Below are 15,059 nucleotides of genomic sequence, written 5' to 3'. Positions count from 1 at the left end.
ATTAAATTGCTATATCCAGGTTAAACTGTATATTCAGTAGTATTCATTCTCACTGCACAAACTGACTGCATTAAAAGTCACGTTTGCAATAGTCCAATTTTTTTACACCACTAACTATTAGTTTAGGAAAGATTCAAATTATGGGGGTTTAATGCCCCAAATTACTCTTAGGCGATCCGGCGTTTTGCAGTGGAGGGCTCCGGATTAATTTGGACCTCCTGGGGACCATTACCGTGTGCCAAAATCTCGACACACAGGCGTTTGTTTTTTGCCTCCACCAGAAAAAAAGTGGCCAGGATTGAACCTGTGTCCTTGGGCTTTGCAGCATGCCCTAGTCACTACGCCACGGCGGCAAGTCACACTAACCTCTAGAACAAATTTAAACCTAGGCCTCCCTACTGGCTCGGGCATGCCAGTCGAAGTGCACATGCATCCAGTACCTCTTTCTCCCGCTCTTCAGCCTCCCGTGTCTTGAACTTCTTCTGGACTTCCTTGATGAGCCGGAACGCTGTGTTCAGGTTGGACGATGGAGCAGAGATCTCTCCAGGCTCCTTCACATTAGTGCTACGGTAAGTTCTGCAAAGCAAAACAGCATTCACACGTTGCATCAGCAAACTATCTGTTAAATAGCCAGTAAGCAGAATATGTGGCAACGTGGGAAAATTTGATTTTCGTGATTACGAGTGAAAAAACAGTGCTAAAAAGACAGGACAAGAAACGACACAGGACCACGGCGCTTATATTTTCGTGTTTATATACAATCCCAAAAATTGTGTGTGCATTCAGGACGCTACGGATGTACAAAGTTATTGTTGCAATACTGTCACTTCTATTTCCTGTAAAACAGCTGCTGACGCCACTGTGGTGGTGCCCACTCGTCCCTGCCCCTGCTAAGGGCGTCCGTTTCAGCTGCCGCAATCCGCACGTGTCCACGAATATTTCGTATGAGCATTCGGTCAATACACCACTTTGAGCAACTGATTGCCCAGTGCAAACCACTGTAGAGGAGCAGAAAAATGTAGGTGTGCACTTATGCTAACATTAGAAGAGCCTTGGAGCTTAATGAAACAGCGATGCCTGCTGACTACTAAGGGCACTGCTGACCACCTAGAAGGTAGCTGGGCACACAGCAAGCACTGTCACCTAGAGCCTCGTGTAACAGCTTTTTGTCATTTCTAGTGCATCCCCAACGTTGCAGTTCGATGATGGCGAATGCAATAGAGTTAAAGGGACACTGAAGTGGAGTTGTCAAGCTCCCGTTTTTGCGTGCACTGCATAGACTGGCTCAAATTATTCACACACTTTTCATCGTTTACGCGGTTGATAAGTCGTTAAATATTTTATAAAGCGGGAAAGAAGAAAAACTACCATGCGCGGTCTGCGGCGGCCGCACCAACTAAAGGCTGTGACGTGGGGAGGAGGGGCACCGTGATTGGACGATGTCCAAGGTTAGCATTCAAACAAGTTTCGGTTTCGGTTCTGTCAAACAACATGCTTGACATTCGACGTTATCATTGGATGGGCATTCTCGATATCTCAATAATCGTCATACCGCGCTTCTGCCACGTCGGCTGCAAAATGCGTAAGATAGGCCTCCCAGGATGGCTTGGAATCGTAGCAATCACTAGCTGAGACGTACGCAGTGGATGAACGCCCTCCGCGTCACCGTAGACGCTCACATGCCATGCGCTTTTTCCCCCATATTTGGAGCTTGCCTCACTCATGCCTGTATCGTAAAAAGCGTGTTCGCACCAGGCCAAGGGTCCACTGATTCTGGCCTGGTCTACTGATTCTGAGTCGGTGCCTATGGCAACAGCACGCCAACGAGAACTTGCTAGCGCGTCAGTGTCAGTCTGCGCGCGTTCTGCGAACTCGTTCGTGGAGCAGTGAACGTTACGGCCCAAAAATGGTGAACTCAGCAAAGAAAACATCAGCCGCAAACTAAAAAATCAACTTACAAAAAAAAAGTACCCTCAGGGATTCGAACTTGCGACTTGCAAAATTAGATACATAGCGCTCCAGACAACTCGGCCACAGGGCAGAGCTGCCGGCGTTGGAAATATGGGGTATATAATGTATAACCAGTTTACACTTTTATTTAGTTACAGCATTTAAAGCAGCTTAGGTGGCTATCTATTGTATAGCACTCATGCAGTAAGCGCCCGCCAAATTTCCACAATATCTCACGTCTAGCAATAGCATTTCTTAGACAGAAAAGCTTTCACAGATGTGTAGTCGTGCTGCTGACCGCTGAGCTTGTTCACCCAGCGGCAAAAAAGTGCTTCCTGCTCATTAGTTTTGCGCTGTACGGTAAAATTTTCAGTTGATTTTATTTCCTTAGTACCTATATTGGCTTCGCTGACTTCTCCCGCCTTCAGGTGGCCTTAGATTTTCCTACTAGCGTACCAGTCAGCGAAGCGTTGCATGTGCGCTTGTGGGGAGCGACCTGCACTTGGAGCTTGATACAATGTACAAACTAACAAAGTAAAGAAAGGCACATTGTTCCATTCACAAACGTGTCGTGGCTTAGTTTCAACTGAGCGACCGAATTGCGACGACCCGGCGGCGGCCGGCGGACGAAACGCTGGGCCAACTGACTCTGTCAGAAGGTCGGCGAGCTGTGCAGTAGCGCAGTCAAGCCAAGCCATCTCCTCCTGACGTCACACAAAAACACCACAGAAAATGGGCCAGTGTGCAGAGAGGAGGACAGCCTTTTTGAATTGATTTTTCTACTAAATAAATTCGTGTAAACGCACTCAGAGTGGTAGAAACATGGCCTATGGACTCCGGACTACAATTTGCGCTAGTAATCCCGCAATGTTTACAAATCACTTCAGTGTCCCTTTAAAGGAAGTGAAAAGACCCATTCGGAGGACAGACTTGGGAGGTGGTTTCATTTCATCTGCAACACGTGGCCAGGGGGATATCAGACAAAAAGCGCGCTGGCTTCCGCAAGTATTTTGAAGTGAGGAAACGACTAGATACAGAATCTAGTCCATGGGAAGCCTACTGCTGAAAGAACAGAGGAAAACCAGAATCGGCTTACATTTCTTTCAGAAACGTTGCTTCTGGGTTGGGAAAGATGTTGCCCTCATTTCGACCCAAGGCTGAGCCAGGATGGAAGAAGTTGATACGAAGGTAGGTGTAGTCTCCTTCCACAGATTGTGATATGTTCTGAAAATGAAAGCAAGACAAGACACTAAGCAGCCACCAACCCCTTGTACTTGGCAATCTGAGATGGGCATGGCAGAGTACAGGCTAAGCGAAGACACCGAAACATGGGGGGCCTCTTTGAAAGGTGCGTAAATAGCTTTGGGGAAAGCATGTGTCAAAAAAAGCATGCTTCAAAATATTTCACTTTTTTCTGTTGTCACTTGCTACAGCACCAACGAATATCCCACTTTCACACAGAAAAAACAAAAATGTACAAATGAAAAACGAATAAAACAAAGCCCAAATAACTTCTGGTGATTCAAGAAATCATGCAAACAGTCGTATTTCGGCCACCTCTGACTCGCTTCATTGCACGGTATGTGGCGCAAGCCTTTTCTTCTCAACACGAGCGTCAATGCGAACTCTAACAAAGCTCTCAAAACAGATCCTTGCTTATGCAACACAATGCCCTGATGTTTTTTTTTTTTTTTTTTTTTTTTTTTTGAACACAGGTTGGAGCTGTTTCCAGAGACCTATAACACACACCCCTCCCTCCCGCACCACCACTTCGGATAATCCAGTAACGTTCCAAACTTAGCCCACAATGCACAAAGCCCTTTCACGGGGATATTTTTTGTTTGAATCAACACGAAATTTGGAGCCGCCGTAACCTTATTGTCTGATATTCTGTTTCACCTTCCAATCTTGAATCCTATCATCCGAGATTGCTGCGACAAAATGACTAACCTTGATGGTGGAGATGTGGTAGGGTACGGGAATGCCGAAGATGGGCAGGATGACTGTTTCATATTTTTTGTCTGCAAAAGAAAAAAGGGCCCTCGGCACCAAGCAACACAACACTACCCCACACTGGTGGCGTTTCATGCAGTAAAGCTGCACACAAAGTGGGGCTGATGACAGAAAAAAATGTGCGAGTGCTGAGTAGTGCAAACTGTGTAACACACGAACTTTCTTATTAATTGGTCTGTGATAATGAAAATCACTGTGCATATGTGTTTTGTCTTTGTCATTTCAAATATGTAATTAGTTTTGAAGTGGCACAATTATTTTTTTAGTTATAAAGAAAATACTGGATCCTAATTAAGTAATTTCTTATGGGCCTTTAAGGAACTTCTTGTTCAATTTTTTTCAAAATATGTGGCATGGATGTGTAGCTTAAGACCTGCCGTGCATGCTGATGCTATTTATATTCCTGTAAAGCTAGTTGATTGGATAAAATTAGTCTAATTATGCCAAGCACAGTTTCCAGAAAACTTAATGAGCTCATATTACTCATAACATTTATTTGGGGCACAATAAGACAATTAAAATAGCATCAACATGCCGCTCATTTTTTCCCGAATTCAACAGTATACTGTTTGTAGAAGTCCTTTGAAAAAAAAAAAAAAAAAAAAAAAAACTACCTGAAAACGTCTGTAAGGCTAGGCACATATGCAAACAAAGGGAAGCTGAGAAAATCGCAGTTGAAGTTTAACTACAAGTTAGATTTATCTATTGAGCACGTGAAAAAAAGAAAGGTTTTAGAATGTAGCTCGCTTTTCGCTCAACACGAGTATACCAGGTTTGCTAAAATCAGTTGATGGGAAAATTATGAAATCCGCTGTCTACAGATGGCCCCTGCCATAAAAACTGAACAAAAGCAAAGACAACGTTGCTTCAATTTTTATGCTGTTGGCAGCGCGCCGTCACTCTTTGGCGACCAGGGCTGAGGTGCCGATCGTGCACTACAGTTGTAAACATTTATTTGGTTATGCTACTGCTTCTTCATTTGTTGCAATAAAATCGGCTCCAGGGCGATTTGCATCGCGCGAAATGAGTTGCAACGAGGGAGCCAAGCCGGTAGCGGAATGCACTCCACTGTTCTATGAGGTGCATGCACTTGGCTAGGGGGGATAACCACGTTTTCGATTCAATCTATTCGTATATCACTTCACCCCTGCTCATTGTGCACAGTGCGAGCCTTTATCATTCTCAAATTGCTCATCGATACGGTAACCAGCCGACGAGGAAGCGCGCCCCGGGAAGCAGGCCGACCCACCGCGGCATCGTTGATAACAGAATACAGTCGAATCCCGCTACAACGAAATTGACGGGGCGTGCGGAAAATTTCGTTGAAGCGAAAATTCGTTGAGGCGAAATCTGCCGCAACACACCACGGAAAGGCCAGAAAAATAGCCCCGTATGCTTCCACATCATTGGCAGCATAATACAATGTTTAGAAAAAGGAGTGACGCGCAACAACGTCATGTTTATTCGGATAACAAACGTACCAATGGTTATCTGTTCTTTCACTGTACGCAAAGAACGCATTGCGGAGTGGGGTGAAGAAATGCAGGCGCAAAACGTATTGCTGTACAACAAGGCGTGTCCACCGAGCTGATTACTTGCAGATAGCTGCTAGACCGTCGGAAGCCCCCCCTCTCACTTGTAGCAGGAGCAGTGCCGTTATCCTCTGACAGGGCACGGCAGCTACTGACATTGGCAGGTTAGACGCGCGCGCTTGCATTTAACATGACCGCGCGCTCGCGACTAAGATAGGATGGCTTGGCTTCAAGACCAAACACGCAAACATGATTTTTGCTCTTGGCTATGAAGAATGGTAGAAAGAAAATGGCAAGGACAGCTGCTCATAACGCATACATGACGGCGCCGCGCCAGCAGCGGAGCACATCCGTGCGATTTCGACTGGATACGGATTGGCTGTAGCTCCGGCTTGGCGAACCGGGCCTGCGCCTCATGTAAAGATGGCCAGCCACACCGTTATCACCATCAAACAATGGCGTCCGCCTATAAGTTTTTTTTTGTTTGTTTTGGGTGGCGATGTGGCCGCACCGCGCATGTTTTCGGTGAAACTAAGCGTCCTGAATGTATAAAAAGTTATGGATAGCTGGTGCTATGCTTATTTTATTGTAAAATAATTGTTCAAACCCAGCCCAAATCATCAAGAATTTCGTTGAAGCGAAAGCAAGCCTGACAAATGGTTCGTTGTGGCGAGGACTTTGTTGCATGGACTTCTACGGCTGGCTGACGGGGAATTGGAAATATTTCGTTAAAGCGGAAATTTCGTTGAAGCGGCGTTCGTTGTAGCGGGGTTTGACTGTAAACACACTTTCCTTGCGCCGCCGGCAAGCGGCATCCTACACTTTATCATTTCCTTTCTTTCTATTTGCTGCTGATCTAAAGATCAGGGGTGAGACAGCTGAATCAGATTTGGAAGCAGTTTTTGGAGCAGCGAAATCTCGATTTTGGAGCAGAAGAACCTTGATTTGGAGGAGAATGACATTCATTGTCACCTTAGGAGCCTAAAAAAAATCAAACTTGTGGCAACTCACGGGGAAAAAGTGCACTTTTTAATCTGTTTTGAACGTACTATTATGAGCAATATGAAAGGGAACACAGGAACGCGTGGCAAACAGCCTCGAAACAGACTCGGAGTGATACGCGGATGGCGCTGTGAAAACCAAAGGGGGAAAGGAAGGCGCTCTTCCAACAACTGTTGGCACTCCCACTACGCTGGCATTTCTAAAAAGCAGCAGCTTACGTCATTTTGCCGATAATATGGTATCGTCAGACTGCCGATAAGACGCACGGCGGGATGGGTAACAGCTGTTAGAACAGCGTCCCCCTTTCCACTTTGTTTCCGACGGCGGCCGCTGCGTATCACTGATAGCTGGGTCTGAGGGTGTTTTTTACGGGTTCCTGTGTTCCCTTTCATATTGCTCATAATACACGGAAACAGCCTTTCAATAAAGTGTTTTATACCAGAGTATCACCGGTACAAACTGCACTGCCTTTTTACAAACCACTTTTAAATTCTTAGGCTCTATGCAGAAATAGCGTGCAATTATGCTGAAAATATCGAATATAAAAACTAAGCAATCGTAAGGAATATTTATTATGTGAATGCCGAAATCGTTATTTTTGTTGCGCAAAGCGAGGTGACAGTCGTCGCACCCCACCAGCCCTCCCATTTCAATCCCCAAGGTGCACGTTCACTACGACTGTAATTTGAGTAACAATAATATGTTTAGCCACCTCCCTCTTGGCATTAAATCTCACTTCAGATAAATGAGCCATTATTACTACCATGAAATAATAGCCCGTCCCGCTATTGGACACTGCTTGGACATTTTGCGGCGATGTGGCCTGTACCGTTACTTCTGCAGCGTCAATCATCCCATTCCCGCCGCTCGCAAGCTCCCTATCAAATGCAGCAATAACTGTGCGTTTTATAACACCGCAATGAGTCCGAAATTTCACTTCAAGCACGCACCGGACTCACATTCAAGGCCGAAACACGGCGAATTCACGGGCGCCATGTTGTTTTTGATGAACTCCCGTCTTTCCAGTCCCGGAACGTACACGCAACAGATCAAACGACTAAATGTAAACTCAGCCACCCCCATAACTAAAACCAAGGTAGAAATCGGTGAAGAGCACTCTGCCTGAACCACGAGCAACTGCTTCACCTGGCGGCCACGTTTTCACATCTCCACCACACCAAGATGGCGGCGCCTAGTAATGTCGTTCCGGAGATACGGTGCTCCAAAAATTGCCGTTTTTCATCGACTTGCAGAAGTAGTTTGTAGCCTCAGTACACATAAGTATTTTTTATTTAGGATTTTGCAATGGTTTTTGATGGGTAAACTTTAAAAACGCACAGAACATAACATGTGCAACCTGACATGGTGACTTTCGAAAAAACTGTCGGGGACAATTTTTTGCAGGTTTTTTTATTGAATGATCAATCAATTAAAGCTTTACAAACAGCATCACCTTGGGGGTGCTTGAAAATTATGCCGTCAGTAAGCATTTTTCCCCACTGAAACTGACGTGAGCGTTAAAAGAGAGCCCTCTCAGACTGTTTTGGAGCAGTTTGGCGCAATTTTTGCAATTTTCAAGCTTTTGGAGCAGCCTGGCGCAGGAAAATAAATTCGTATCAAATCTGCGCAATATGCGCAGCTGTCACCCCTGAAAGATAGGTGCACATTAGCGCACCCTCAGGCGTAATCATTTCGCTAACGCTATCGTCTCGGCAGCTCGCGGGTGCGCTAAGCCTACCTCCGCCTCGGCGCCATTCTCACGGCAAATTGCAGCCCATACACGTAGAAAAGCGTAATACAGGTGCTTTCTAATACTGTTCGTTCATCCTTTCGGTTACCGATAGACATGTTTACTTCATTTTTATGCCATGCGGGGCTTTTGCTGGTTGTCGCATAGACGAGCACATGAGCCATTGCACTGTGATGAGAGTGCCGAGCAGACGACTCACAATGCCCAGCCAATCAGACTGCGCCCTGCGGTCATGTGCAGTAAGTAGCCAATTGGGCGGCGCGCTCAGTCTTTTTTTCTACCCCAGTTAAACTCTCAACCAATGGATGAAACGAAGCGGTTCTGGCGGGGATTTGAAAACGAAAAGACACACTTCCGAATGAGACCAAGATGGACGCCACAGCGCATGTAGAATCTGAGCGGCGAGCCATCGAAAAAATGCTATTTTCGCATCAAATACTGGCCAATTTTAGCGCACATCAGTGCTATAAATTGATATTGTGGCCCAAATACGTACTCCTGGGTCTGTCTGGATATTTGGCTGACAGGAAGAAAAATAGCTCTACTTTCCGAAAATGGCAGTTTTCAAAAATCAATTTTTTGGTCAAATTTCGGGATTCCAAGACCTGCGTCTCCCCTTAAGAGCTGCCGGAGTCATATGATGGGCTCTTTAAAGATACGGTGATGGCGTTGACACTGTGCACGACGGTGAAATGCCTCATTTCTAGCGATCCGGACGAGCCTACAGATGAACTTTTTCGATGGTATTAGCAGCACTGACGCTGAGGAAAATTTTTATTCATTGGACTTCAGTATAGAAAGTGAAAGTGCAAAAAAACTAATTCACAACACAATCCAATAATGTGTCCAAGTTCTGTTTTCTTTGTTTCATAAATACAAAAAGTTACAGAAACCAGCCAACTTAATTTTTAGCACTTATTTTTATGCAAAATGAATCGCTACAATTGAAAAGTCTGAATATATGCCTTCCCACCGTGAACATGCCCAGCAATGTGCAATTTTGCATTTTGCACCCCAGTGCAGCCATGACATCTGTTCTACAATGAACTGAAAAGTATGATTGTGGTAACTGCTAGAAAAAAAATTTGAGGTTTTTTTGCTTCTTGTAAGGATCGCTCTCAATTGGATTGTGCAGCAGAGACTGCATGTAATTCTACAAAAAAATAGAATCCAACATTGTGTGTAATGCATGGGAACATGCAATCCGGCATGGCTAAAGTGGATTTCTGCGTTCTTGGGACGGATTTTTTTTTGTGTGTGTGTGTGAATTTAGGCTTGAGCACTTTGACGGATAAATGCAAGAAAGCTTCATCCTGCTAACCCATATTTTTTTGTTTTTCTTTTCTGCCTTGGTCTAAGGAAACTGCTTCCTGCATGTTGTCTTGGCATTTGGCAAGTGCAACCTGCTTTTTCAAGCCCCCAAATGCGTTCCCAAACTTCCGAAGCATGCACAGCTGAAAGCCAGAAGGAACTCCTTACCAACAAATATTTTCAGGTCCTTGACCTCTGGCTCCTTTGGCAGCTGGTTCACAGATTTGTACGAAACATTTGACTTGCGGATCCTGGGACAAAAGAAAAAGGATGAGCACTCGCAAAAGGCAGCAACAGCATCTACCGAAAACTTCTTGGTAATGATAACCATCTTAGAACCGTCAAATGTAATCAGCAATTGCTAACTGGGTGGGGAAAAAAGAAGCCCATTGTTACAAAGCACTTGATATCAAGGTTTTTACCATGGAGCTAGAAAAACCGAAACACAGACGTGGCAAACTAAGTATTTTGTGCAAGCCACCGCATCACCTCCTCACTCTGGATTCCTTGCAAAATGATTGCAACGTTTCCCCTTACTGTAGCGACACCTCTACCACTAATCTAGAAGGCATTGGAAAGGCTGACAGCAGCTTGGACCAACCGAACGCAGGAGGTAGAAACAGTAGCAAGGTTTCTCCCTTCCCGGCTAGCATGTCTTTGTCCAGATTAAGATGCGCCACAATATGAGCACACACTGGTGAGGCTTCATTCAGATGAGCAGCATGGCTCATCTCACATATCTGCCTTTAAATGCTGCATTTTACACTTTTACTCTAACCATTAAAGGTGCCACAAAGACAACATAGCAGATTAATTAATTCATTAAAGAGGCTGCTTTGTCCTGATAACAATACCAATTTTATCACAAGATTCAAAGAAATAATGGAGATATTAAAGAAAACGGATATTAGAAACCCAAACAAAACATTGATTTTCATAACCTCTAAAGCACTGCGGTAAAACTACTTGCACAATGGAATGGCTTCTCAGGAACAGCTGTAGTGGAATCACAGTAAACAAAACATAGCATTAATAATTACATTTTTGTTACTCATTTTCTTTTATTTCTAAAATCTGCATGTTTCGCGAGAGCCGAACAGTGTCTGTCTGTCATCGACCATAACAACTGGAACACTTCAGATGAAGTTAGAGGTGTGACTGTTAATACCCCAGGCATTACTGCTGTATTCCTATATGAAACGGAAGTTCAGTAGTAAAGCTGGCCACTTTCATGTCTAAATATGCCGACTTCTAAAAGCAAACAAGGGTGCAGGACGCAGGCACTTCTGTAGTTTGGAACGCTTCCGAGGCTACAGACATGAGAAAACTTACTTCTCATCCTTCTGGACCCCTCGCTGCGATGCCAACCTGTCCTTTGCAGCCTGATTGAGGCGTTCTGCAAGCAGCTTCTGGTTCTGCTGACGCTTCTCCTCTGCCGACTGCTCTGTCTGCAGGGAAAGAACGAGCCAAAACAGAACAGTCGTTCGAGCACACACCGTACACTTTACACTATTATACTGATACCCACTGCCCCCATCGACGGCTGACAACAGCAGAAAAGGGTAGAAAGCAGAATTGCCAACACGAACTTCTAAAGCTCCATCAAAGCCAAAACAGAACAGTTGTTCGAGCACACACCAAACACTTCATACTATTATACTGCACCCACTGCCTCCACCGACGGCTGTCAACAGCAGAGAAAAGGGTAGAACGTAGAATTGCCAACACGAACTTCCACAGCTCCATCAAATGCCCCACTTCGAGGAGCAGGAACTTCCCCCTTGCACTGCACTTTGTCAAACAAGGCCCACTTACCCTCAGCTTGGAGTCCAAGATTGCCGTCCTCCGGCCACCACGCCCCAAAATGGGCTCCTCCCGTGTCTTCTTGCCCCCCTTCTTCTCCTTCTCGTTTTCCTCCTCCTCTTCCTCCTCCTCCTCTTCGTCGTCGTCATCCTGGTATAAACAAAAGCCAGCCAATGGGATGCTCGTTTCAGGGTCTTGGACAATAAACTGGGCTTCGTTGTCTGATCGCCCATCAGCTCGACCTGTATGACCTTATGACAATATTATTTATGGCAAGACTATTTATAGAAATAAATAAGGATTAATTTAACAAACAAAACTTCTGAAACCAGCTCGTAAGCAGCGGCCACTAGGAGTGCTGCTTACAACAAGAGTCCCTCAGCAGAAAGTTTCATCGCAAAAGGGATACCCCTAATCAGTCCCAAACGACACACCTCTCTCTTCTAGTACACTGTAACTGAGTGGCACAGCCGTCAAGGGCGCCAGGATTGACGGGCCTTTAAAAATCCAGAACATGGTGTATAGGATTGATGTATATATTGATGGATAGCTAAGGAACATAAGAACAACATGTAAATTTCAGATTTCCTAAAATAATTTTCGGGCTCGGTACAATTGCCTGTTTCTGTTGTGTTTATACTTCTTGTGCATTTGTGCAACTAAACTGAATAACTGTACCTCTCACAAAACTCCATGCATTTGAAAGGGCAAACTATAAGCAACAATTTCTTGTATAACAATGCTAAATGTGTCCAGTTGCTCAAGAAAAAAAACATTTTCTGGAAGCCCCCAAAATCAGCCATTTTTTCACCGTAACAAAAGAGAATGCCCTTTCACTATTTTTGAAAGCCTTACCTTGATGAAAATGGCAATGTTCTTGAGCTTCTTCTTGCTGTTGGTCAAGATGGTTGCTGGCTGACCCTACAAAAGTGAAGAACAAGTACATTTGTATTCAGCACAGCAAGGACAAGGTAGAGCCAGGGCAGAAGGGAACCACTATAGGCTCAACGCTAGTCCAAACAGGTGCTAGCAGTAAGTAAAACAAGTAACATTCACGTTGGTAGTTTTGAGCCTGATAGCCTGTGGATGGTCCATGAGCATGCAACCTAAGTACTCATGCAAAGGTGTGGTGGCAGCCTTGTTAGATGCTAGCTGGTAGGCTACATATAGCTTATTTACCACAGGGCATTGCTTAATCAACTTCAGTCGTCAGTATAGCAAACACCTCAAATAAAACCTACACAAACAGGCAACAGCACCAAAGGGGCCTGGCACTAAGAATACACAGCTGGCAGCAATGCACTGTCCGAATTGAAAAGGTTTGACTACACAACCATGATTAGGGCTACCGTGAGCCACAACGGATCCTTTGTTGCACTGTCCTTCTACACATCTTGTGGCAATTAGGGCTCCGCCATTTCGGATGGCTACAGAGTTCACACTGAAATTCCAGTCCTACTGCAAGATGTCATGTTTACAGGTCGCAATGGTTATACAATGGAACCCTGATGATACGTGCCCCGGTCTTACAACAACCCACTTCTTATGACGGATCACTACGGTCCCAGCAAACTCCCCATAGAAACAATGCCTTAAAAACCCCGATTACACAACACTTGGGTGCATGCCGTCCACTTCCCACGACGGACCCTGGCAGGGATAAACCGGTGCTTTTCCCATCTTTTACACCGCTTCATCCACGCCTTTCTTTTTTCTTAGCCCCCCTTTAACACTGCTTGATGCCCAAAGCTGCACAGGCGGGCCAGCCCACTTGCTAAATAGACGCAAGCAAGCAGGCGGGCTCTGGCAGGCAGAAGCTAACCTTCAACGGCCCCACGCGGCAGCAGAACACCAACGCACCAACCGCGAGAAGTCAAAGTCCAGCTGGCCCGCAGACCGCGAATCTGAAGCCCCCATCGAGCCGACGAATGCGAAAACCCATACGACACAGCCTCACAGCGATGACCAAACATTATTATTTTTTGTCATTATTTACCATTATCTTATCATTATTTCTTGCGTTTTCTCTGTTAAAAATATGTCTTTCATGGCCAGGATGGAGCTGAGTGGGATACCAGAAGCAAGTTCTTTCAAACTTAAAAAAAGTCCCTGGGTTTTTGCAGCCGCACCTTTCCATAGGGGCGATTTCCCGTGCAAGCCGAATGAACTTCCCAAGCATTGCAGTCCCACACAAGAGCCGAGCACCAGGCCGGGGAGTCACTTGTACCTATTTTACCGATAGGTGCCCGGCGCCACCAAGGCACACGAATGCACATGGTCCCTTCCACAGCCACGGTGGACGCTCAACTCGCAACCGCCTGTCACAGGACATGCTGCCAGACTCTTTCACCCCCGGCAATGACGCACGCAACACGGCATAGTGACCAGGGCCCCGCCAGATGGACAAGGGTCAGGGGCCCCTCCCAAGAGTAAAGGCAGCTTTCCAGACGTGAATTCCCCTTTCAAGGGTCCGAACTTGACCGGGGACGCCTGTACCCATTTAAGAAACCGGTGGGTGCCCGGCTTTACCAGGATTCGAACCCAATACCTCCCGCATACGAGGCGAGTGCTGTACCTCTCAGCCATCGCTGCGGTTTGTCTCCCATACCTTAAAAAAGGTATGGGAGACAGCTCCCCACGTGTCCTCCCCACACCATAACTTTTTAATCGCAACCGCCGCTTATTTTCCCAAACTGTGAAGGCTATAAAAGAGTTCAGTCAATGCCATACACACACAGCACTCTCGAACACTTCACTTTAAACCGCACTTATGAACGCTGGTTCTTTCTAAAAGAGGGGGAGGAGGAAACACGCCTCACCTCGTTTACTAAGACAGTGTCTCCAATAAAGAGTGCGTACGTCTTGGGACTCTCATCTCCACTTCCTTTGCACTGCAGGCCCGAAAAACCGATGTTGATGTTGAAGATCATGCCTGGAACACAATCATGTGCACCGACGTAACTTGATTGTGTAACTGAATTCAAAGAATGGAATGTTAAATAAATTGAAGAGCTAAAGCAGAAGATTCGAAGACTGCATAAACCCATCAACAGCACACGGCACACAGAAACAGCAGCCCTGGTCAGCACACTATTCTACTACAGTGGAACCCCGATGATACATCCCCCGGTTTTACGATGACGTGCTCTCTACGACTGATCACCGCAGTCCCGGCAAACTCCCCACAGAAAAAAGGCATTTTTTTTTTAAACCCTGATGACACAACGCTCCGGAGCACACGGTCCGCTTTATTCATACGACCGACGCTGGTGAAAATAAACCGGCGTTTTCCCCACCTTTTGCGCCACTTCGTCCCAACCTTTATTCCTTAATCCTTGTTTGACACTGCTTGATGTACAAAGGAAAGCAGCCCACGGCAGGCCCGACCACTTGCTGCACAGACTCGAGCAGGTGGGTACTGGCGGGCTGGAGCCTTCAACGGCCCTACGCGGCAGCAGAGCACCAACCGCGAGAAGTCAAAATTCAGGTAGCCCGACGACCGAAATTTGATGCTCCCATCACGCCGAGGAACGTGAAAACACATGCGCAATACCCCATGGCTATGACCTAACTCCCACTTTCCTAGCCCGCTTGTCGCCCCTGTATCACTAGCCTCCAGCCTTGGCCACTCTCCCGCCTTTTCCCCTCTCGTATTGCTGGGCTGTGTGGACCTTCCCAGCTGTGGACCTTCCCGGCTG

General features: G+C 46.0%; 1 protein-coding gene across 1 annotated transcript in view; it reads right to left on the bottom strand.

Moving 5' to 3' along the window:
* The window catches only part of Dre4 (SPT16 homolog, facilitates chromatin remodeling subunit dre4), a 62,226-nt gene that overhangs the window by 25,282 nt on the left and 21,885 nt on the right, over positions 1 to 15,059 (bottom strand). Inside the window, exons 10-17 of the mRNA XM_077679356.1 lie at positions 14,181 to 14,293; positions 12,217 to 12,282; positions 11,374 to 11,511; positions 10,891 to 11,006; positions 9,727 to 9,809; positions 3,901 to 3,971; positions 3,047 to 3,174; positions 441 to 576 (exon numbers count right to left, since the gene is read on the bottom strand). Coding sequence (XP_077535482.1) covers positions 441 to 576; positions 3,047 to 3,174; positions 3,901 to 3,971; positions 9,727 to 9,809; positions 10,891 to 11,006; positions 11,374 to 11,511; positions 12,217 to 12,282; positions 14,181 to 14,293 — 851 coding nt within the window. The remainder of the gene's footprint in view (positions 1 to 440; positions 577 to 3,046; positions 3,175 to 3,900; positions 3,972 to 9,726; positions 9,810 to 10,890; positions 11,007 to 11,373; positions 11,512 to 12,216; positions 12,283 to 14,180; positions 14,294 to 15,059) is intronic.

This window comes from Haemaphysalis longicornis, unplaced genomic scaffold (genome assembly GCF_048455015.1).
Source record: "Haemaphysalis longicornis isolate Haplotype H1 unplaced genomic scaffold, Haemaphysalis longicornis Haplotype H1 scaffold_1, whole genome shotgun sequence".
Classification (NCBI taxonomy): domain Eukaryota; kingdom Metazoa; phylum Arthropoda; class Arachnida; order Ixodida; family Ixodidae; genus Haemaphysalis; species Haemaphysalis longicornis.
Note: the sequence above shows the minus strand (reverse complement) of the source record. Positions and strands in the feature narration are given on the sequence as shown.